The 24,388-nt window shown below is 39.1% G+C and overlaps 1 protein-coding gene across 3 annotated transcripts; it reads right to left on the bottom strand.

The window, feature by feature from the left end:
* Positions 1 to 540: 540 nt before the first annotated feature.
* Positions 541 to 23,946, bottom strand: NAE1 (NEDD8 activating enzyme E1 subunit 1). Of its 3 annotated transcripts, none has more exons than XM_025426388.3 (20): positions 23,815 to 23,946; positions 20,161 to 20,264; positions 20,013 to 20,073; positions 18,335 to 18,365; positions 17,501 to 17,572; positions 16,882 to 16,961; positions 15,760 to 15,869; positions 13,200 to 13,309; positions 11,946 to 12,008; positions 11,481 to 11,544; positions 10,813 to 10,904; positions 7,851 to 7,910; positions 7,629 to 7,762; positions 5,788 to 5,863; positions 5,459 to 5,498; positions 3,552 to 3,638; positions 2,926 to 3,018; positions 1,604 to 1,718; positions 1,468 to 1,517; positions 541 to 783 (listed from the first exon to the last, which is right to left on the bottom strand). In XM_025426388.3, exons 1-20 carry the CDS (start codon positions 23,865 to 23,867, stop codon positions 674 to 676), a joined length of 1,605 nt encoding a protein of 534 aa, XP_025282173.1. In that variant the 5' UTR covers positions 23,868 to 23,946; the 3' UTR covers positions 541 to 673. The 3 variants fall into 3 exon arrangements, with proteins under 3 accessions (XP_025282173.1, XP_025282175.1, XP_035572425.1); XM_025426390.3 differs by lacking the exon at positions 23,815 to 23,946 and adding an exon at positions 23,371 to 23,526; XM_035716532.2 differs by lacking the exons at positions 17,501 to 17,572; positions 18,335 to 18,365; positions 20,013 to 20,073; positions 20,161 to 20,264 and having other exon boundaries at positions 16,882 to 16,917; positions 23,815 to 23,940.
* Between the last annotated feature and the right edge of the window lie 442 nt (positions 23,947 to 24,388).

Here is a 24,388-nt window from a genome sequence, read left to right as displayed (position 1 = left end):
GGGCGCTCGCAGCAGGGAGTTAGGCGAGCGGGCTCAGGATAGAGGAGGCTCGGTCTGAGACGGTGGCTGCAGGGCTCAGCGCAGGTGAAGAGGCCATTGCACCGAGCCTGGCCCTCATTCCTCTCTCCCCAGCCTCCTGTCCTTGTTTAATGATATAACTATACGTTTGAAATATTGGTCTTTTCATATAGTGACGTTCCTCAAATGTCCCTTGCTAAAATCGATGCATGGCTTAAGTTCATTATTTAAGACTGTAAGAAAAAAAAACCTATTTTAAGCTGTTTTTAATGAAACACAAGTTTTTTGTTTTTTCTTTAAGATTTTAAATACTCTAAACCAAAGGTGGGCTTGAACCTACAGCCCAAAGATCAAGAGTTGCAGGCTCCAGGGACTGAGCCAGCCAGGTGCCTCACAGGAGATTTTTATAAGGAACTTTGAATCAGCAAGCCATAAATAATAAACTCAATTAAAAATAGATAGCTTTTATTCTCAGAAAAACACTGTTTCCTTTCCCCTTCCCCCACAAAGAACAAGACTACATTATTACAAATGAGAAAAATGTTTATTAAGGAAACAATTTAACAGTTCTCCCTTACTAGAAGTTTACAGACTAGAGCACAAACTGAAGGCAAGTACAGCTTAAATCATTAACACACTACATGGGGTGCTTATTCTATAACTGGAAAGTTGCTGAAGTTTGTGACATGCCACTATAAATGTAAGTATTATTAAAAATTACAAATTGTTTGGTGATTATTTTGATAACCTCCTGAGCAGCAGCTCCTGTAAGGAAAAAAGAGAAAAGCAAATCTGAAAAAGGTAAATTTCAAGTTATATAAAAATATTCAATTCTGTAAAGAAAACCTTTCCTTTCCCAAAGCAAAAGTGTTTTAACAATAAGCCAAAACAGGCATAGCTTACTGAGTCACATCAAAACCAAGGACTGCAATTCTTTACAACTATGTTAGTAGAGGAAATGAAAATTTTGTCCTATATATTCACACTTTGGGATATTATGCCACAGTTTAAAAGAATGAAGTATTATGGTGGTTTCAAATCGTTGACCAGATATTTTAAGTCAAAACAGTCTCTAGGAAAAGTAACTTGAAAAAACCAGAAAGGCTGAGTGGAACCAGAACACTGTGTTTTTAATGTCAAATAAAGGACTCTGTTCTTGTTTTCTGAAGATCATTGTAGTGTACGTGTGTATTGACAGGACAGAGGGTAGGTTAAGTGACAGAGGGTAGGTTAAGTGAGAGACATGATCAGAGCTATCCTTTAGAAAGATCATGGACTCTTCACTTTAAGATGGACAGCAGTGAGGGTGGAAAGCAGAGAGAGACCAGTGAAATAATCTAAACAAGACAACATCCTGCTTCACTGAGTCCCCTTGTTAAAAGAGCTCAGAAAACAAAACTTCTTTACTGTGTAACCACAGATGCTAGTCTTCTCATCTATGGAACTCACCCCCTAAGAATGCAGCAATGGTGTGTGGCTCAGCAGCTCCATATCGGCAACTACAGAAAAGAACAGAGACGTAAACTTAGATTAGCCTTATGACAGGACAAGTATTATCTCTCATCTGCCCTAAAAAAATACTCACAATTCATGGACATAATCATCTTTCACCATTACAGATAATCCATATTCCTGAAGGAAGCCAGTGAGACAAGACTTCAGCTTTCCTATATCTTCTTCAACTTGGTAGTTAGATACTCCTAAAAATACATATGTAAATTAATTTTCATTAAAATGAATAATGAAATCCAAAACCAATGGCTACCTTTTTCAGTCCAATTTTAGGTGTTCTAGTCAAAATAGTAAGGTGTGAAACTGAAGAAAGAACAAAAATGAGAAAAAAAAATGAGGATAAGTATGAGACCAATATTTACAACTATCCCAAACTATAACAATCAAAGAAACCATCTGAAACCTATTAAAAATTCAAGTTTGGTAAGTCTGCTTTATTGTTTACTAGATACTATTTACCTAGGATCAAGAGTATCTGACACATAGTTGGTGCTCAATAATAATCTGACAGAAGAATTGAATGAATAAGAGAGTAATGTCTGCTTTATACCCTGTATAAAAATTATGGTGCTTGGTATCCCTGGGTGGCTGTTTTAAGCATCCAACTCTTGATTTTGGCTCAGGTCATGATCTCAGGGTCTTGAGATCAAGCCCCATGTCAGTCTCTTCGTGGGCGTGGAACCTGCTTAAGATTCTCTTTGCCTCTCCTTGTACCCCTCCAGCCCTAAAAAAATTGTGTTTATTATCCATTTCCAAGAGATTAAATGGTACTTCATGAAGACATAAAGCTATAATAGGTGACATTTATTGAACAATAACAAATGCTCGACAGTGTTCTAAATACCCTATATATTAATTGATGTAATCCTCAGAACAACCCTATGAAGTAGGTACTATTATTATCCCCATTTACAGGTAAGAAAATTGTTGTACAGACAGATGAAGTTATTTGCCTGAGTTACTTTGCTCCTAAGTAGCAATATTGGGATATGGGCCCAGGCAGTTCTTAATGATTATACTATAATGTCTCCAAAGGTAAGCTATTATTATTACTACTGGAAGGAAAAATACAATTGCTGTAATATTCAAGTATTACTAAAACAAATCATATTTTTTAAGCCCTCTAGTTTAGAAACCATCACTAACCTTCCTAATAATAATACCAATCCTTTATTGAATACTAACAAGGTGCCATGTAGTGTGTTAATTTTCATATATCACCCACATAACTCTTTCAATCCAAAGGTAGACACTCTTATTGCCATTCCATAAATGAGAGAACTGAGACTTGGAAATAGTGACTCACCCAAGGTCAAGAGGTAGTGACAGATTTAATTCAATTTAAGTATTTATTCAAGACTTCATTGTATATGATAATGAGATTGCTATTCTTACCTGGATATCTACCATGTTGTTTATGAAATCTATCAACAGCCCGTAACATTAAATATAATACTATTTCATTATCTGGATTGTCCATGCTGGAAACTGAAAGGAAAAAAAAAATTCTATATAATTTGAATTGATTACATAAAAATAATGCAGAACTGAATTTACTATATACTCAGTTTCAGGATACAAGGCAAATCTATCACAAAATTTAAATATTTTGTGACAATAAAATAGAAAATGATAAATAATACTAAAATAAAAGAAGAGGGAAATACATTAAGATGAAACCAAATGTTCTTAAAGACTATTAGCTATAGTCACATAATCTCTTTTTTTTTCCATCATCTCTCTTAATGTAGTAATGTGCTGACTTTAGCTCTTCCTCATAATCACACAACTTACTTAGTAACCTAAATATGATTTCATGTATATATTAAATTTTCATTTTGCAGTTATGACTACTTGGAAATATGACTACTTCTTGGTTTATAGGATAAAATTTACACTACAATATTTACATTATCTTGCAAACTATCATCATATACTCACTATTATACACAAAATATTTATTTATATCTCTAAAATTAATTAAAGTTAATAACCTAGCACCAAAAAGTTATTATACTTACTTATTTCATCCTTGTTAATTGTATTCAAGCCATATTCTTCAGCTAAGGATCGACATCTTACCACTCGAAGAAATGCAGAATTGGTGCCTGAACACAGGAAGGACATTATGGAAGTAAACAGTTGAGATGTGAATATTCCAAATCACAAGTCACTCTAAGAACAGGAAATTTTGTATATACTCTTTAAAGACATGGAAATGAGAAGAAATGTCTCTTTGGCTCTAATAGTTAGCAGAGAAGGCACTAGAAGACAAATCATCTGAAATTCATATCCTTGGCACTACAACCAGCTCAGCACTGGGTAAGTAGGTGCTGGCACCTCTCTGAGCTTGCTTTCATTTGTAAAACGGGGATAATATTACCTTTGAAAGTAGTTCTATGTATCCAATCTGTAAGTGTATAAAGTACATACCTAGCACAATGCCTGACAGAACTGAGTGAATAGTCATTTTTATCATTCTTATGGTTAAGTAGTCCTAAAGGAGAGCAATATATATATTATGCTCTTTGTGTACATAAAACTTCCTTTAAAAAAACTTTGTATTGAAATGCCCAGGTGGCTCAGCAGTTGACTGTCTGCCTTCAGCTCAGGGCGTGATCCCAGGGTCCGGGATCCAGTCCTGCACTGGGCTTCTTGCAGAGAGCCTGCTTCTCCCTCTGCCTATGTCTCTGCCTCTCTTTCTGTGTGTCTTTCATGAATAAACAAATAAATCTTTAAAAAAATCTTAAAAAAATAACTTTGTATTCTGTAAATTTTCAAACATACCCCCAAAGTAGAGAGACCAGAATAAACCCTCAAGTACCTAATATCCAGCTTTAATCTGGTATCATATAATCTAGTACAACAAACACAAATGCAGAAACAAGGTATGAGATTAGTAGTGAAACAAAACATGAAACTAAGCCTCAACAAGCACTAAGGAAGAGTCATGAAAGGGAGAAACTGGATAAATGTATTTTAAGGCTGGGGAACATATAAAATCTAGACTTTTGCAGAAGTTAATGGCAGTAGCTACAAGGAAAAATTCTCAGACGGCATGTAGAACAAATTTTATTATTCTCAAATTAATGCTTAAATAATATGCTTTGGGCCGCCTGAGTAGTTTTCAAGATCTTAGGAGCTGACCCATTCTGAAACTGGATGGCAAAATTCTTAATTCCATCACAGTCATTTAACACAGATCAAAGTGAGTATTTAAACCAACACTTTTTTTTTTTTTTTTAAGATTTTATTTATTTATTCATGAGAGACACAAAGAGGCAGAGACACAGGCAGAAGGAGAAGCAGGCCCCACGCAGGGAGCCCGACGTGGGACTCGATCTCGGGTCTCCAGGATCAGGCCCTGGGCTGAAGGCAGTGCTAAACCACTGAGCAACCGCGACTGGCCTAAACCAATACTTTCAATATACATGTGACTCAAGACTTCACTTCCCAAGTCAGATAAAACTTTCCCAAATTATTTAAGCTGAAAATAATTCTGTATTAATGACAGTTTTCAATTGACCTTCATGTCTTTTCAGCACTGCCATAGATATGCTCTAGCTCTACCCAGTCTTTTTTTTTTTTTTTTTAATTTTATTTATACATTCATGAGAGACACAGAAAGAGAGAGAGAGAGAGAGAGGCAGAAACATATGCAGAGAGAGAAGCAGGCTCCATGCAGAGAGCACAATGTGGGACTCAATTCCAGGACTAAGGGATCACGCCCTGAGCCAAAGTCAGATGCTCAACCGCTGAGCCACCCAGGCATCCCTCTGACCCAGTCTTAAAACACCCTCTTGATTTACTATATTATGAGGAAAAAAAACCCCACAATTCTTATTCAGTATTTCTTATCTATACCATTGAAAATTCCTGGAAACATTTTTATCAAGCAAAATAAGGAAATTAATTCAAGGGGACTTACAGAGTAATTTTAATTCTTTCTCTGAAATGGACTCTGGTGCCTGTAAAGAGAGAAATACTAGTTTTGCTGCAGTATAAAAGAGGAGATGAACACAGGATGCAACACAAAGCCAATACCTGGGAGATAGGGAGGCTTTCCCCACATGCTAGAAGAGCAGTGTAAAAACACCTTGTTTCCTTAGTGAAGGCCTTTCTCATTAGGGAGGTAAGTGAGAGAGATCCCACCTAAGAAGCCTAGAAGCAGTGCCAAATCCTCTATCTCTAAACCTTTTGGCTCCTGGGGTTACACAGTCAGGACAAAGGCACAGTGCACTCAGTTCCACAGCTTACCTGGCCAATAGACTGCAACAATTTGGCAACATGATTACCCACAGCAGCAGCATCTTTCTTTGCTTTTTCACGGTAACTGGAAAAGAACAACAAACAGCTGCTTTAAACAAAATTTAAAATTAGCAATATATAAATATTACCATGAAGCAAAGAAATTTCTTTCCTTTTCATGAAAAAAATACTGGTCTGGCAACACAAAACGTGAAAACGCCATGGAAATGCTACCAGCAGCAGCTACTATGGGCTGGGAGCCCTCCTGTTTTTGATGGTGGACTCTTGGAATCTACTAATACCTGGATTCCCTCTATAATTAATAGCATCTTAAAACTACCCTCCTAGAGGGATCCATGAAGCATGATCCATGCTTCTGAGGGGACCTGACAAAATATGTTACTGAAGAACATGATTTATAACCTTGAAGTTAAATCCAAGGAGTTAAATACTTCAAAACTGTCTATCTACAAATTCATGCAAACCTTTGAATCTATTTATATTTTCACTCTGAAGATGATCAGTGCAAAGCGGACTACCTCCAATGTGAGGTCAGACTTGTGTATCTTCAACTGACTGCCCAGGTTTGAAGTTACTGAACTTTTGGGCTAGGACCACAAAGATGTGTTAGGTAGACAGTGGCTGAGGTGAAGAATGCAGTATGTCTAAAGAACAGAGGTCTGTGTGACATCACTTGGTCCTTGAGGAACCCAAGCCAGTAGCCCTGGATTCATCAGCAACATGCCTAAATTACATAAGGATAATATCCACTGACACTCATACTTATGACAGTCTATCTAGGTTCAGGGTAGTGACGTCTAGATAGCTGTTGTCTATCTCGTCACAAACTCTTTAAATTATGAAACATTATGATAAAAAATTCATCAAACTAAAAACTTCAAAGTTTTAAGTTACAGATAAAAGTTCCTATAGGGCCATGATTAAGAGTATAGAGCTGGGGAGTACAATCTGTTGAGTGTCTGACTCTTGGATTCAGCTCAGGTCATGATCTTGGGGTCATGGGATTGAGCCTTGTGTCAGGGCCCACCCAGGGCCTCAACCTCTGCACTCAGTGGGGAGTCTGCTTGAGGTTCTCCCTCTCTCTCTGCCCCATTCCCCCCTCCCTAAAAACAAATAAATCTTTTTATTTTTATTATTTAAAAAGATTTAATTTATTTATTTGAGAGAGAGAGAAAGCACACAGGGAGAGTTGAGGGAGAAGCAGACTCCCCGCTAAACAGAGAGCCCAAGGTGGGGCTCAATCCCAGGACCCTGAGATCATGACCTGAGCTGAAGGCAGATGCCCAACTACATGAGCCACCCAGGCACCCCAATAAGTAAATCTTAATTAAAAAAAAAAAAAAAAAAAAAAAAAAAAGGAGTATAGAGCTGGGTTTCATGGATTCAAATCCTGGTTCTGCCATTTCCCAGCTATTTGACTGAATAAATTACCTTTTCGATGTTTCAGTTTCTTCATATATAAAACTGGGATAATTATCATCTCTCTCATAGAGTTGTTGTAAACAGTAAATCGGTTAATACATAGAGTGGTTCATAGCAAAGAGTTAAGTGCTCAAGTATTAGGTTTTTATCATGAAATATGAAAAAAAAAATCTGCCCCCTAGTCAGTACATGGGAACTCAGTACTTTCTGCTCAATTTTGCTGTAAACATAAAACTACTCCAAAAGTAAAATCTATTTTAAAAAATCTGCCCACTAAGTTTTTTAGCTTATTTTTAAAGAAACTGTGACCAGCTTGCATTTGAATTCCATTAGAGTGGTAAAATATGTTCATCTGTACTATAAACAGGTCAATTTTTCAGTAACATAGTTTGAAAACAGTGACTTACACATTTTGCAGCTTTATATATTTGCTTGAATCTGCGATCATATCAGGAATTGTGCCTCGAACAGGTAAATTTCCTTGACCCTCTTTGGCCACAAATTCCTTTAAGGCACGAGCTAAAATCCAAAATGATGGAGTCTAAAAGATTAAGGAAAAAAATTAGTATTAAGTGGCATCTGAATTTGACCCAAAGGTTAAGAGGGCACTATTTACTTTTGGTTGTTACCTGTTTGGTGATATTTATGCAGTGATCATCATTAAATATATCTTCAATACTGCTTGGGATCTAACAAAGGAACACAAAACATTTACTTATTCTAAGAATGTGCCCATCTATATTTTCAGTATTTCCCCAAATAAGTTCTTTGAATTGCTACATTCTAATCAAATACAAACTTCTGATGTGCTTAGACTTTAAAAAAAAATTTTATTTATTTGAGAGAAAGAGAAAGGCAGCACACAAGTGGGATGAGGGGAAGAGGCAGAGGGAGAAGGTAAAGCAGACTCCCCCCTGAGAACAGAGCCCCACTCGAGATCCCAGGATCCTCCGACCCTAAGATCATGACCTGAGCCAAAAGCAGACACTTAACTGACTGAGCCACCCAGATGCCCCTGTGCTTAGACTTTTATTGAGAATCAGTACTAGACAGAGATTTGAAGAGATAAGAGAGAATGGAAGGAAGTCCTTTCCTGCCCACTGTTGACACCATTAAAGACTGACCTGTTCTCTTCCATCATACATGGAGTAAAAAAAGAGTCAAAGTAAATCTTTCCATATAGTTACATTTGAAGATATAACAAAGATTTCAGACATTACTAGTAAGCTAGATTTGTAGTCCTTCGTGTGTCTCCATCTTGTCAAAAATTTGCAACCCTTACACCCTAAGTTAGTAACTATTGGAGACAACAACTCTGAAAAAAACTAAATAGTTAAATAAGTACTTCTAATGCTGGCAAAATCATCATGCATTAATAACAACTACAGAAGTTGTAGGCTTTGATTCTACAGCTGTGAGGAAAAAAGAAATTTCTTACTGGTAACCCTAACTGGTCTCTCTGCTTCTGCTTCCAGTTCCCCATGGTCTATTCTCTTCGCAAGAGCCCAAATGACTTTTTAGAAATATAAATCAGGTCACTCCGCTCCTTGCTCAAAACATCTCAACAGCCCCCTCCTGATCCTAGAACTCCTCATCCTCATGCTCTGCCCCTCTGCTCTGCTCAGCTCAAATTTTGTTGATAGCACCTGGTATATTTATCTGTTTTCTAAGCTTACTAATCAAAAAAAAGTTCTTAGGAGAACTTTTTTTTCTTTTAAATCAGGGTAAATTTTACATTCAGTGAAATCAATCTTAAAGGTATAGCTTGATGCATTTTGATTACTATGCATGTCCTTCTAATCATCACCTCAATTAAGATACTATAGAAAATTTTCATCACCCCAGAAAACTGACAAAGAATACACTTTTAATTATTCACAACACTACCTCATCGTCTCCAAAAAGTTTGTAATGACAGCTGATGTGCTTTCTTAATGTGAAAGGCAGCATTTTTTACCATTTTAAATTATAAAAATATTCTTTTTTAAAACTTTACTTTTTTTTTTTAAGATTTTATTAATTTATTCATGAGAGACAGAGAGAGGCAGAGACACAGGCAGAGGGAGAAGCAGGCTCCATGCAAGGAGCTTGACATGGGACTTGATCCCGGGTCTCCAGGATCACACCCTGGGCTGAAGGCGGCACTAACACGCTGAGCCACCCAGGCTGCCCATAAAAAGATTCTTATCTTAAAATACCAGTTGTGGGAACACCTGGGTGGCTCAGCAGTTGAGCATCCGCTTTCAGCCCAGGACGTGATCCTGGAGACCCGGGATCAAGTCCCATGTCAGGCTCCTTGCATGGAGCCTGCTTCTCCCTCTGCCTGTGTCTCTGCCTCTCTCTCTCTGTGTCTCTCATGAATAAATTAATAAAGTCTTAAAAAAAAAAAAAAAAAAAACAGTTGTGTTATTGAAATTTCCCAAAAACTTCACTGGTAAGACTGTAACAACAAAACAAAGGGCATCTAAACTGAGTCATCCTCCAAATAATATTTTACAACTTCATTAAGAACATCCTACATTTAGGGCAGCCCCGGTGGCTCAGCGGTTTAGCGCCGCCTGAAGCCTGGGGTGTGATCCTGGAGACCCTGGATCAAGTCCCACATCGGGCTACCTGCATGGAGCCTGCTTCTCCCTCTGCCTGTGTCTCTGCCTCTCTCTCTGGGTGTGTCTCTCATGAATGAATAAATAAAATTCTTAAAAAAAAAAAAAAAAAAGAACATCCTACATTAAAAAAAAAAAAAAAAAAAAAAAAAAGAACATTATAGCCAAACAACTACTGTCACGAGAAAATGCAGGGTAAGATTTAACTTTCAGGCAGTACTATTTTGGGCCAGCAAAATATCACCCTCATTATATAATTCCTACACCCAAACTGTGACTATTCACAAATCATGTACTTCAAATAATTTATATAAATATTTATTTTTTAGGGCAGCCCGGGTGGCTCAGCGGTTTAGCACTGCCTTCAGCCCAGGGCCTGATCCTGGAGACCTGGGATCAAGTCCCATGTCAGGCTCCCTGCATGGAGCCTGCTTCTCCCTCTGCCTGTGTCTCTGCCTCCCTCTCTCTCTGTCTCTCATGAATGAATAAATAAAATGTTTAAAAAAAAATTTATATAAATAAAAAAATGACACTATTATATGCTGAAGCACTGACATCCATTTTAACAAGGATGATGCAGAGTCTTTTTAAAATAAGATTCAATCTATATTATAAATATTAATTTCTAACAACTTTACAATTTAGGAAATATTTACTTAAATCTAAAATCAAGGTACCTGGATGGCTCAGTCAGTTAAGGACTAAACTTGGGATTTCAGATCAGATCATGATCTCAGGGTCACAAGATGGAGCCTGGCATCAGGCTCCACAATCAGCAAGGAGTCAGCTTGGGATTCTCTCCCTCTTCTTCTCCCCGGTGCTGCGCCCCCAGCTCATGCACACATGCACACACACAAGTATACACATGCGCTCGCTCTCTTTCTCTACAGTAAATAATTTTTTTAAAAAGTCTTAAGATCAACTATTTCACATGAGAACTTCAGAAAACACTTTTCTTGTATGAATTCTTCAGTAACACTTTTAATACCTGAGTTGTATTTAGGGCTGTGTTCACATTTTTAATAGCTTCCTCAAAATTCTCTTCATCTTCCGGAGCCCCATTTTCATTCTTTAGAATTCCTAATAAAATAGAAATTGGTTAGCAAAATATAGCCCTATTTTTACCCCTTTGCTCTCCCTAACATTATGGAAATAACCTTGTCAGGATTTTTTTTTTTTTTAATCAATAGTAAAGTTTATTTACTGATACAAAGTCCCAAAGAAGGAGGGGACCTGAAAAGGTTGCCCTAACCTCATCAGATCTTAAAGGGAGGATTGGATATTGAAACTTAAGAAACAGGCTTATCATTAGTCATTTCTTAAAATTAATATTAGTAGCTCACCTCTATTGAGTTTTTATTCTGTAACAGACACTGTTAAACGTACTTCACATTTTATTGTATGAATGAATCCTCACAACAACCCATGAGGTAGGTATCAGCAGCCCCCAGTTCCTCATTTACTGATGAGGAAACTATCATTAGTCATTTAAAAAACTATACGATGAGCGGCTCCTAAGCCTCCCCTGAGGAAAAATAAAATACAAGCTCATGATGGCATTGTCTGACAAAGCTGCTGACAAAAATCCAATAAACAGATTCAAGCAATTTGCTTCTCAAACTTTATACAACATTCAGTTACATCTCATCATATTACCTTGTCTAATCAAATCTCTGAAGTCTTCTTTTTCCTTATACGTTTTAGGTATTCGTCCATTTGTCTAAATTGGTTGAAAATTTTTAAATTCTAGTTACAAAAAATCAAAACATGGAAACTGAGAGTGCAAAACTTCCCCCATTCTCCCATCCACATAAGATTTTATCAGCAAATACATACCTCAGTAAAATCAGAGGCTGACTTGAAAGAAAACAAAAACTGTGCACCGTTTCTCTACATTCACTCCCCACTTCAGTTTCAGAATGATGTTTATTGATATTTCATTTTATTAATAAAAATATCAGTATCAAAAGAGGAACTGTGAGATTTAAACAGAAAAGTAACCACCTCCCATTTAAGCACTTAAGGAAAAGAATCTCCCCTCACTCTTCTCCAATGAGATCCTTTATGATAAGTTGAAAATAGAGTCACACAAGAAATTTGTGTTTTTAAAAAAGGACATACCTCACTATACCACTGTGCTAAATATTTGGCTATGATCACAATCCATGGAGTATGGCTATGATCCTAAAAATGAAAGAAAAATCAAGGAAAATGAATTAGTTAACATTAACTATTTTACATTTATTCTTTATCACATCACCTCATTTTCTTTCTTTTTTTTTTTTTTAAGATTTTATTTATTTATTCATGAGAGACAGAGAGAGAGAGAGAGAGAGAGAGGCAGAGACACAGGCAGAGGGAGAAGCAGGCTCCATGCAGGGAGCCCGATGTGGGACTTGATCCGGGGTCTCCAGGATCACGTCCTGGGCTGAAGGCAGGCACCAAACCACTGAGCCACCCAGGGATCCCCACATCATCTCATTTTCAACAAATACAACAGTGTTTATGATCATCTCCCAGGACATGTAATATAATGAATGGAGAAAAGTGAACTGGGTTAAGAAAATTGCTTTATTAACTTTTTTAGAAGGAGTATCCAATTTAATCCTAATATGGAAGGTTTGTACTATGATTGTCCCCATTTTACCAGCAAGAAAACAGTCTCAGAGACTGCTACCCAAAAAAGAAAGCTCAAATCTCTTGATTTCAGATACCAACCCTAGACTGAGAAAACTCTGTTTTCTGATGAAACAAATACCTGCATTTTAATTAGTACATGAGCAGGAAAAAAAAACAAATACTCCTTAAGTTACATAGTCTATTATAAATATCATTACTTCTATAATGAAATACAGAGTTGCCTTGGTAATTCTTCAAACACTAAAAATAACTTTCAAGAGGAATCAATTTCAACAAACACCCACTCCAAATTTACACTTTTTAAAGTGTACATCTAATTGCTTACAAAAGGGCCATGAAGAGGCTGCTGGGATATGTTAAATGTCCAATTTCTTGACCAAAGCTTTTCCAATTTTGGTGGAAAACAAATTTACTTCAAAAACATTAAGTATGGGCAGCCCCGGTGGCATAGCGGTTTAGCGCCGTCTGCAGCCCAGGGCGTGATCCTGGAGACCCTGGATCGAGTCCCACGTCGGGTTCTCTGCATGAAGCCTGCTTCTCCCTCTGCCTGTGTCTCTGCCTCTCTCTCTCTCTATGAATAAATAAAATCTTTAAAAAGAAAAAAAATACAATGTGTTATATAGTCTGCATGACAAGAATATGAATATTTATAATATTTTCTCACTGTGGTGTAATTAAAAAACCATACGTAAAAAAAATTTTTAACCTATAAATAAAATCATACGTACTACCAACCTTTTTTTCCATACGATCCAAATCATAAGACTGAAAATGTTCTCTCAGTTCAGGAAATGGTTTATCCAGTCGTAGATCCTCTAATGCATTATCTGGATGAGATTCTATTACTATGAAACAATCCCAAAAGGTAAATTTCTTTAATAATACTTCTGGAATACACTACATTACAGGGACTTAAGAAATCTATAATTTCTAAATGCGCGTAGGACCTATAGGTTTTTTTTCTCTTTCTTTTTCCCACCAAGGAATGGACTTTACTTATTTTTTCAAAGTAAGCTCCAATGTGGGGGCTTGAACTCACAACCCCAAGATCAAGAGTCACATGCTCCACCTAATAAGCCCAGCAGGCACCCCTTTTCTGTTCATTATCGAGATAAATTTACATACACATATATATTCACATTTTACTAACTGCACAAATTATAAGTGGACTATAGGTTTAATAAAAGTAAACTCAAAATTCCTTTGGAGCTGAATTTTCTTGCTATTATAATTTAAAAAGATCAAAACTGATAAAGTATGTATTTGGATAGCACTTAACCTCCTGTGGTCTTCAAAAGACATCATCATGACCTACCTAGACCTCTTTCCTAGAAACCTGATGATTATCCTTGACTTCTTTTTTTTTTAAGATTTCATTTTTAAGTAATCTTTACATGCAATGTGGGGCTCAAACTTACAAACCCAAGATCAAGAGTTGTATGCTCTTCTGACTGACCCAGCCAGGCGCCCCTATCCTTGACTTCCTTGACCAACATCCTTGACCAACATCTGTCATGCCACATGTCCTAATATCACACTTCTCCATATGGGGGTAGTATAGGAATGTGTAATTTCAGTGTGTGTTTAGAGCTAAAGTTAGTTCTGTCATTTGCCAGCTGTGTGACTTTAGGCAAATAATCTCTCTGGTGCCTCAGCATCCTCATCTGCAAAAAAGTGGATACAATACTTTATGAGGATTTTAGAAATATTATATGAAATAATCCACATTAAGGCAGCCACACAGCTGGCAACATTAATTCTCATTATTAACTACCTTCACTTCCCTATCCTTATAATATCTGCTTTAGGTCAGGGGCTCAGTTTCTGTCTCCCCACCTAGCTACACCACTGTAAATTTCCTAACACCAACTCCTGCCTCTAATATTTGCCCCTTCAAATCCATTCATTCTCTACCCCACTTCAGGGTGACACATTTGAAATAAAATTTTCACCCTGTCACTCTCCAACTTAGAACTCTTTTTTTTTTGTTTTGTTTTCCAACTTAGAACTCTTAAAGAGCCTACTACCACCTGCCAGGAGCCTACCCCCTACCACAAGCCAACCCCTAACTGCTTGAGCAGATACTACTCCCCAGTGATACTACCAACACCAATGGCTATCACTACACTAGCAGAGTACCTGGCTTAGAGCAATGTAGGAATACTGAATGAAAACTGGATGATGATATAGAATTAAAAATTTGTGGGCAGCTCAGGTGGCTCAGCGGTTTAGTGCCGCTTTCGGCCCGCAGCGTGATCCTGGTGACCTGGGATCAAGTCCCACGTCAGGCTCCCTCTGTGGAGCCTGCTTCTCCCTCTGCCTATGTCTCTGCTTCTCTCTCTCTCTCTCTCTCTCTCTCTGTCTCTCTGTCTCTCATGAATAAATGAATAAAATTTTTAAAAAAATTGTAAGTAAGGGGTGGCCGGGGAGCACAGTCAGTTATGTGTCCGACTCAGTTTCAGCTAAGGTTATGATTTCAGGGTCATGAGATTGAGCCTCACGTCAGAAATCTGCTTGAGATTCTCTCTCTCCCTCTCCCTCTCTCAAATAAATAAAATCTTTTAAAAAAATTTGTAAGTAAAGGGCTAATATCATCCTTGAGCTGATGCAAGCTTGCCTACGTATGACATCAGTCTCCTATAACACTGTTTCCTTGGAGTAGTAGTTAGGTAAATGCCTTGCTTATTGTGTAGAACTATACCTGAACTGAGGGAGCTTAATGCCTCTATGAGAATGGAATGAAAGATTGGTAGAGAAAAGGTGGTATGTCGTCTATATGACACTGTGACCCACATGCTTTGGCCCTCACCTGTAGCAGTCAGTCCTACATACCCTATGTGGGTTAGGAGGCAAAAAAAAAAAGATACGGACTTGCTTTTTATTAGGCTTCCTAATAAGATGAAGCAGCTATACCTGCTGTATCTCCTGCTTTGTATCCTATAAATGCCAAGTTAAAGGAAATGTTAGATTAATGTCTGTTGATTCTGATTGTCATTCTGAAACTGTAACCAGAGTTGTGCAGTTACAAATTAACTTTGTAATTTATTTTATTTTAAAAGATTTTATTTATTTATTCCTGAGAGACAAAAATAGAGATACAGATATATAGACAGAGGGAGAAGCAGGCTCCCCAGAACCCTGGGATCACAACATGAGCTGAAGGCAGATACTCAACCACTAAGCCACCCAGGTGCCCCATACTTTATAATTTAAAATTGACTTTCTAAACTGTCAGGTTTCTAAAACTGTAGCTTAAAGCAACCAATGGCAAGCTCCATATGTGCAACAGTTTTACCTGGATGTTCTTTTATAATGATCCTCATATAACCAACTAGTCCATATGTCCTACAGATCAGAAGAGGTATTTGTGAATTCCAGAGGACATCTGCTAAACGTAGTAATGTACTGTAAAGGAAAGCACAATAAATAAGAACTTAAGCAAATGGTTATATGCCAAACATGAAAATACCCTAAAGTAAAGCAACTTTCTTACTAAGTAATAAATGCAAAGATATACACCTATTAAATTTATACAAGCAGGTCATGGACGCACTGGAAAAACAAGCAATTTCCACAATTGCAGCAGTCTCACAGTAAATGTATCTTTTGGACTAGAAGGATATGAAAGCAACCTCTTTTGTGTTAGGGAAAATGTTATTGAAAGACACTTCCTAAACATTTCCATAACAAAGAGGAAAATATTTACAAAACCCTTAGGTACATTCCCAAGCACACTCTATAATTCTAACTAGTTTTTTTCATCAAAAAAATACCAATGTTTGGGATCCCTGGGTGGCTCAGTGGTTTAGCGCCTGCCTTTGGCCCAGAGCGCGATCCTGGAGTCCTGGGATCGAGTCCCACATCAGGCTCCATGCATGGAGCCTGCTTCTCCCTCCTCCTGTGTCTGCCTCCTCTCTCTCTCTCTCTCTCTCTCTCTCTCCCTCTATCATAAATAAATTAATCTTTAAAAAAAAGATTAATTTAATTGCTCTAAATATATATTAAGAAAAATTTCATAGCTTAGTATTTTCTCTTCCCTATCTTTTTGATGTTGGGGATTTATAAGCACTTCCCATTAAACATTTCTGTGGAGTTTAAGAATTCTAAGAACTACAGGGGCACTTGGTGGTTCAGTCGGTTAAGTATCTGACTCTTGATTTTGGCTCAGATCATGATTTCAGGGTCGTGAGATCAAAAGCCCCACATCAGGCTCCATGCTCAGTGAGGAGTCAGCTTGGGATTCTTTTTCTCTCTCTGCCAACCCCGCCCCGAACTGTAATTTAGAAATACGAATTTCTCTCTCTCAAATAAAGAAATGACTCTTAAAAAAAAAAAAAAAGTAGAGATTTTGTAGAGAAAACAAAACTATGCAAATCTAACAAGACTAAAATAAAAACAAATTAACATAAAAATTTACCTTTCAGGAAGCTGAGTTGCAACCACAATGGTAAACCTACAGAAAAATGAAGGATCATTGTCTAGAAGGTTTTCTGGACTCTAAATAGGACACAGGAAAAAAATTCGACAATTTCACAATCATATTAAACATGGCAGAAACAGTTAAACTATTTTTGAGCAAATGAGGCAACATGCTAGACTCAAATGTTAAAGTAATTCAACTCTCAATTAAACATAAATATACAGGAGATCCCTGGGTGGCTCAGCAGTTTAGTGCCTGCCTTCAGCCCTGGGCGTGGTCCTGGAATCCCAGGATCGAGTCCTGCATCAGGCTCCCTGCATGTAGCCTGCTTCTCCCTCTGCCTGTGTCTCTGTCTCTCTCTGTCTGTCTCTCTCATGAATAAATAAATAAAATCTTTAAAAAAATAAATATACAAAGATTCTAAATTCTAAATGCTAGGGTGCCTGGCTGGCTCAGTATAACATGGGACTCTTAATCTCAGAGTCATGAATTCAAGCCTCTCATTGGGTGTAGAGATTATTAAAATAAATAAACTTAAAATTCTAAATTCTTAGGGCTTTGAATTATTAAAAAATTACACTTCCACATAAAAATAATAATATGTATACATATATACCTCTTCCACAAAATTCCCAGAGACATCGTTATTTAATTCTTGTAAGAATTCCATGGCAGCTTGAGCTCGGTTCTTTTTAAAAACAAAGCATTTGACTTAAATTAGAAAAAATTTGGTTGAAATGTAACCCCTCACATTACAGATTAAGCAAGCATATTAAAAAATACCCAAATTTCATGCATAGATATGTTAACTCGGCTTTTTGTAGTATTTAAGCTGAGGCTCAACTGTAGTATTACTTTAAAAACTACTTAAGTGACTATATTATTTGTACCCAACTTTTCTGATTAGGCAAATGACCAGAAAACCTTGGGTAGCAGGCAGACATATTCTGGACCAAGTTTAGACTCACTGTAACCTCCTACATTTACAATCCTATATGAGAGAGGTAAATCAAAGAAATAGTCATTTCCATCCAGAATATTGTACTATGTTGACTATTATGGCTTTGTAAGAATTTTAATATGGAACATACAAAAATAAAAGATATGCTATCTAACTCTTAAAAACCTTGCTAACCAAAAACAAACAAACAAACAAACAAAAAAACAAACCTTGCTAACCAGAATATTCCATCCTCTAAACATTTACAACTTATATTGAACTCAAGGTTTAGCTTTATTACAGGATACAGCATAAAAACATAAGACAGTACTTTTAAGTTCTTAAACTACCAAGTATATAAAGATTTGCAAGATTAAAAAAAAGAGCTAATTTAACTTTTTTCTCAGAGAAGAAATAATCTCTTGAAAAGTCAAGGCTTTTTAAGCAATCAAAACATAGAGCATTAGATGCTCACATGCAACTATATTCTATAATAAACTGATGGTTTACCTTCCCGATGCTGCTTCTTTGAAGGAAAAAACTAGAATAGAATTAAAGAAAAATTAAGGGCTTCTTTGACTACAAAGGAAAGGTTATTTGTTACACCAGGTATATTTCCTTCATATAATAACACTAACTATATTTTGATTCTAGATTATAATAGCCTTCCTAGAGGATGATAACAGGATGAAACTTATAATCAAAGCCCAGGCTAATCAATGTTACCAAAGCCAGTACCACAGAATATAAATTTCATAAGATACTGTGAGAGAAGAAAAATTCCCTGGTTTTTACAAAGTTGGGGATATACTATATATTTCCCTCCTGGAAATTCATAATAAATATAACACATGTTATTAAGGCCTTGTATTATAGAAATGTTTAACTTCATCTGGCCCATTCCCAAACTCATTTGACCGTGGAATCCATTTGCTCATTTAGCAGCTATTAACATTTCCTAGAGCCAGTGCTCCACAGACTATACTTGGGAAATGCTATATTCAACTGCTTGCTTTTGCAGGTTAACTATAACAGACTTATTCAGGTTTCTTCCTACACATACCCTTGTCATATCTCAAAGCCCAGATCTGAGGCAGGGTGCCATTTTGTAGCACAAAATCAGTGGCTCCATAAGAAAAAGAAACCTTATTCTTATCACATGCTGCTCTAACCAACCAAGTAAGCAAAGATAATAGGACTTTTTTTTTTTTTTTTTTTACAGAAAAAAAGGGCACTGCTGTAGATATACTACCACCCAAAGAAAAAGTATCAAAGCTCAATACAAACTAAATTCCAACTTTCCTGTATGAACTCACTGTTGTCATACACTAACAAATATAATGAGAGAGGGACGCCTGGGTGGCTCAGCAGTTGAGCGTCTGCCTTCGGCTCAGGTCATGATCACGGAGACCCAGGATCACAAGTCTCACATCAGGCTCCCTACATGGAGCCTGCTTCTCCCTCTGCTTATGTCTCTGCCCCTCTCTCTCTCTCTGCGTCTCTCATGATAAATAAATAAAATCTTAAAAACATATATATATAAATCTTAAAAATATATAAAATCTTAAAAAACATATATATAAAAATCTTTAAAAAAAAAAAATATATATATATATAATGAGAGATTCCAGCCTCCAAATCCCTGAAAAGAGCCCGTAATTCAAATCTGGGAATGCTTTGCAAGTCTGTATTGTGATCATCTTTAAAAAATAACATACAGGCCATCTCTAAAGCAGCAGAGGCAAAGGAATGTACAGAGAGTTGTGCCTGGACTGAGCTCAGAAGAAACACAAATAAAAGGTAGTTATTATTCTTATAATCTGAAAATATTTTTTTCAAAAATACAATTATTTTAAATTATGTACTAACCCCTAGGAATCAATGCAAGGACTTAGAAATTGTCTAGATTTCACAGATCAAGGAATAATGACTGCTCCTTTGCACTAATAACAACAATGAAGACAATAATGCTGGGTACCTTTTATTAACGGCCTGATGGACACTGTGCTAACACTTTACCTATACTGATTTACTTCACCTTCACCATAATCCTAAACACGGGGATTATTTCCACCTGAGAGTCAAGTCACCTTGATTGAGGAGGTGAAGTTGGGATTTAGGCCTTACTCTCCTGTGACAGTGAACTGCCTTCCCTAACATACATGTGTTTGAAAAGAATAGAACATACTTATTTCCAGCATCTTCTCCGCTGACCTGATTTCCATCAATAATTGTAAATGAACCAATACCTGGAAGACCAAACAGAGTCAGTCAAGAACACATATTTCTAGTTCAAAACTGTAAGGAGTAAATTTACAATCACAGAACTACATTACCTGGTAGTACTAAGTTTTTAAGAATTTCAGTTCCTGTCGCTGTTGCATTTATTAGGCAAACATGAGCAGATTCTAAAGCCTCTTGCCCATGATCACCCCACAACCTACAAAACAAGACACAAATTTGACATTTCTCAAACTTTCATACAAATGCAACTTTCTTGTTTGCATAGTGATCTTTGATCTTCAAAGTGTTCTTGCACAGAATGGCTGATGTGATAACCATGGTAAACACGTGAGACAGGAAGAACAGCAGGGGTTATAGTGATTACGTAGCTGAGTAACCTAAGACTCAGACAGGCTGATGCCTCCCATGATTAGAAGGGGATCAAATCAGTACTAAAAACTTGGTCTTCCAGCTCCTTGTCCATTACTCTTTTCAAGCCAGATAACATACAGAACAGATATTTTAGATATATTCATTAACATTAAAGAACTGCCTTAGACTTAAAACCTATTTTGTTCTCTATTTCATTTCTCTTTAAATTACATAGGCCAGGGGATCCTTAGGTGGCTCAGCGGTTTAGCGCCTGCCTTTGGCCCAGGGCGCGATCCTGGAGTCCCGGGATCGAGCCCTGCATCGGGCTCCCTGCATGGAGCCTGCTTCTCCCTCTGCCTGTGTCTCTGTCTCTCTCTCCCTCTCTACGTCTATCATGAATAAATAAATAAAATCTTAAAAAAAAAATTATATAGGCCCAGTATATTTAAGATCTTGACGTAGAACTTACCCCTGTAATATCTCCAAGAGTGAGGAAAGCTTTACCAAGAAAACTGAATTATCGTTATCTGAAAAGTCTCACATTGACTTCTAAAGGAGTGCTTTAAAATATAATACCCAATGCTCATTTTAATAGCATGATTAATAAATGCATACATTAACAAACACAAAGATATAATAAGGATTAGAAATATGTTATAACCTGATTTGCACTGGCATATCATTAGCGAGGCAAGGAGCATGATCATACATGCATCATGGCATCTGGCCCAATCTGGTTACCTTCACCCAGAAAGCCTACAGTCTTTTCTTCTAAGTATAGGAAGTACAAAAATCATTAGAAAAATGCCACAGTCTGGAGGACTGAGGCTTTAATGTGCTTCCTCTGACACCTGATCTAAAGCAGATTCCGTTGTGTAGCCAATATGCCCTCCAGAGCACATCAGAACTACTTCAAATTTTTTTTTTTTTTTATTTGAGGAACATTCATCTCTCAATTCCACTCTAAGCTCCATGAGGGCCCAGATAACTCCCTACATGCACCACTGGAGCCCCAATGCCTGGCATACTGCCTTGCCCAGAGTAAGTGATCATTGAACAGCTGTCAAATGAATGGAGGAATAGCCTAGAAGAACCAGAGAAACTGGAAACATTAGTTTTTTCTATGAAAGTAGGGCACACAGAACACACCTGACAAATCTGGTGGATGGATGTTTGGGTATTCAGATAGTGAGCCTAAGAGAATATTGGTGCATCTCTAGGTAATGTGTTTCAAGAAAGAGGCCAGATAAGAAATCAATCCTCTTAGCTCCCTTGCAGGCCTAACTATGAATAGCACGGCCTTGTTGACTGCAGCTATGAAAAGTAAAATTTGGTCCTTAACCGAATTAGACTCAGCAAAAACTTTCTTCTGTGGGACACCTGGGTGGCTTAGTGTGTGATGGCTCAGGGTGTGATCCTGGAGTTCAGGAATCAAGTCCCACATTGGGCTCCCCGCGGGGAACCCACTTCTCCCTCTGCCTATGTCTCCACTTTTGTCTCTGCCTCTGTGTCTCTCCTGAATCAATAAATAAAATCTTAAAAACAAAACAAAAAAACCTCTCTTTTATTGCAGTTACTTAGTAATATAAAATATCTTCTCAGATCTGTCTTGTATGGTTATATCTGAATTCAAAACACAACCAATGCTGGGATCCCTGGGTGGCGCAGCGGTTTGGCGCCTGCCTTTGGCCCAGGGCGCAATCCTGGAGACCCGGGATCCAATCCCACGTCTGGCTCCCGGTGCATGGAGCCTGCTTCTCCCTCTGCCTGTGTCTCTGCCTCTCTCTGTAACTATCATAAATAAATAAAAACAAAACAAAAACAAAAAAAAACCACAACCAATGCTAAGAATTTACAAAACAACACAAGTTGATTACAAGAGCTCTGTCACCTTGCTTCCTTTCCCAGAAGCTTGGGAGCAGAGGGATGTGCCTGAGAACAGGCTCTGAAAAGGCAAGAAGGGCCTATGTTTACATCCTCACCCAAATACAGGGGAGACTGGGCCAGTTATCTAACTTCTCCAAGGCTATTTCCCCATCTACAATGCCAAGAGAACGTCTGCTTCAAAGATGCTCTCAATGGTTCCTGGCTGGCTCAGCTGGTTGAGCATCTGCTTTCGGTTCAGGTCAGAGTCCCAGGATTCTGGGATCGAGTCACATCAGGCTCCCTGCTTGACAGAGAACCTGCTTCTCCCTTTCCTGCTCCTCTCTGCTTGTGTTCTCACTCTCTCAAATAAATAAATAAAATCTTAAAAAAGAAAAGAAAAAAAAGATGCTCTCAGGCTTAAGTGCCCAAAGGCCCTAATGCAGGAAGAGGCTATAGGTGCATATGGGAGTTCCAGGGGACATATAGGGACATACTGTAACTTCTCTGTGCTTGGGGGGGGGGGGGGGGGCTCCAAAAGGGGTGGGGACCAAGCATTTGTGTTACTTCCATTGCCTTAATGCGTAGAAGATGCTCAGTAGGGGAATCCCTGGATGGCTCAGCGGTTTAGTGCCTGCCTTTGACCCAGGGTGTGATCCTGGAGACCCGGGATCGAGTCCCGCGTCGGGCTCCCTGCATGGAGCCTGCTTCTCCCTCTGCCTGTGTCTCTGCCTCTCTCTCTCTCTCTGTGTCTCTCATGAATAAATAAAATTTCTTAAAAAAAAAAAAGATGCTCAATAAATAAGAAATGTGGAGTGTAGGAGTAAAGGAAAGGGAGAGGAATTAGCCAAGGACCTGCCTGATGGCTTGGACTTGCAGTGTCCACTAAAGTAGCCATTAACTCCATCTGGCTACTGAGCACTGAAAAATGAGGCTGGCAAGTCGGAACTGAGATGTGCCTAAAAGTGTAAAATGCCAGATTTCCAAGACGGGGGGGGGCGGGAATATCCCTAATAAATGTTTATACTAAGTGTGAAAATGGTAATATTGTGGATATACTGGGTTAAATGTACTAAAATGAATTTCACCTGTTTCTTCTTCTTTTTTAACGTGGCTACTAGAAAATGTGGTCGCTCCATCCGCGGCTCACACCGACGGGCATCTACTCCGACTGGACGGCGCGGGCCGGGCCGAGCCGCGCCCTGGGCGGCCCGGGGGGTGCGGCCGACCCCCGACTCTGCTACCCGAGCGGCGGGCGCGCAGCGAGGCGGGGCCGGCGGGGCCGCGGACCTCGAGCCGCACTCCACGCGGACCCCCGGGGGCGCCCGGGCCCAGGCCGCCCGCCCCGCCGAGCCCCGCCGAGCCCCGCCGGCCCGCCCCCCGCCCCCCGCCCCCCGGACCACGGACTGCCCGGCCCGGCCCGGCCCAGGGAGGCCTGCAGGAGGCCCGACGCGCCGCCCGCTCGCTCAGGCCCGGCCAGGACGCAGGGGAGCCCGCCGGCCGCCCGCCCGGCTCGGGGAGCCCCGGCTCACCTCAGCTGCCGGTCGTACTTCTGCTCCTTGAGCAGCTTCCCCGGTTGCGCCATGGCCGCACCCGCCGCGCGAACAGCCGAGCCCCGCCGAGCGCCGCCGCCACCTCCGCGAGCGCGCAGGCGCACTGAGCGCCTGTCGCCGCCGCCGGTAGGGGGCGCCACCGCCTCACTGCGCACGCGTGGCCGGCGCCTGGGAGCCCGCGGCCCGAGCCCGCCGCCGGCCTGGGCCCGGGGCTGGAGCCCTGCGGGTCCCCCGGTCCTAGCTTTGTACCTGCAGTCACCGGGGGCCCCTCGGGCTCTGGGACCCGGCACGTTTGGTTTTTAACCACGTACTGTTTGTGAAACTTGCTCTTACCTCTCAAATCCTCTGTCCCTCTGTGCAGTCAGGATAAATGGGTCTCCTATTTCTCTTGTGTAGATAATAACCTTCACTATTATGATCCTTACTGGCCATTCATTGCTTCCACCCTCTCCTGCAACGAGCCCGCAGGAGGGGCTGTTTCAAATCACAAAGTTAGTTGCTCCCAGCTGCAGATCCAAAGACAAATAGGTACCTGGCCCTGTTCTTGAGAAGG

The sequence above is a fragment of the Canis lupus genome, chromosome 5 (genome assembly GCF_003254725.2).
Source record: "Canis lupus dingo isolate Sandy chromosome 5, ASM325472v2, whole genome shotgun sequence".
Lineage (NCBI taxonomy): Eukaryota > Metazoa > Chordata > Mammalia > Carnivora > Canidae > Canis > Canis lupus.
This window is presented reverse-complemented; position numbering and strand designations above follow the sequence as displayed.

Excerpts from the sequence above, each read along its gene's own strand:
- NAE1 (XM_025426388.3), bottom strand. The coding sequence starts at position 23,867 with ATGGCGCAACCGGGGAAGCTGCTCAAGGAGCAGAAGTACGACCGGCAG. Across the intron at positions 20,074-20,160 it reads TAAAAACTTAGTACTACCAG|GTATTGGTTCATTTACAATT; the intron begins GTAATGTAGTTC and ends TTGGTCTTCCAG. Across the intron at positions 10,905-11,480 it reads CAGAGATTTGATTAGACAAG|GAATTCTAAAGAATGAAAAT; the intron begins GTAATATGATGA and ends CTATTTTATTAG.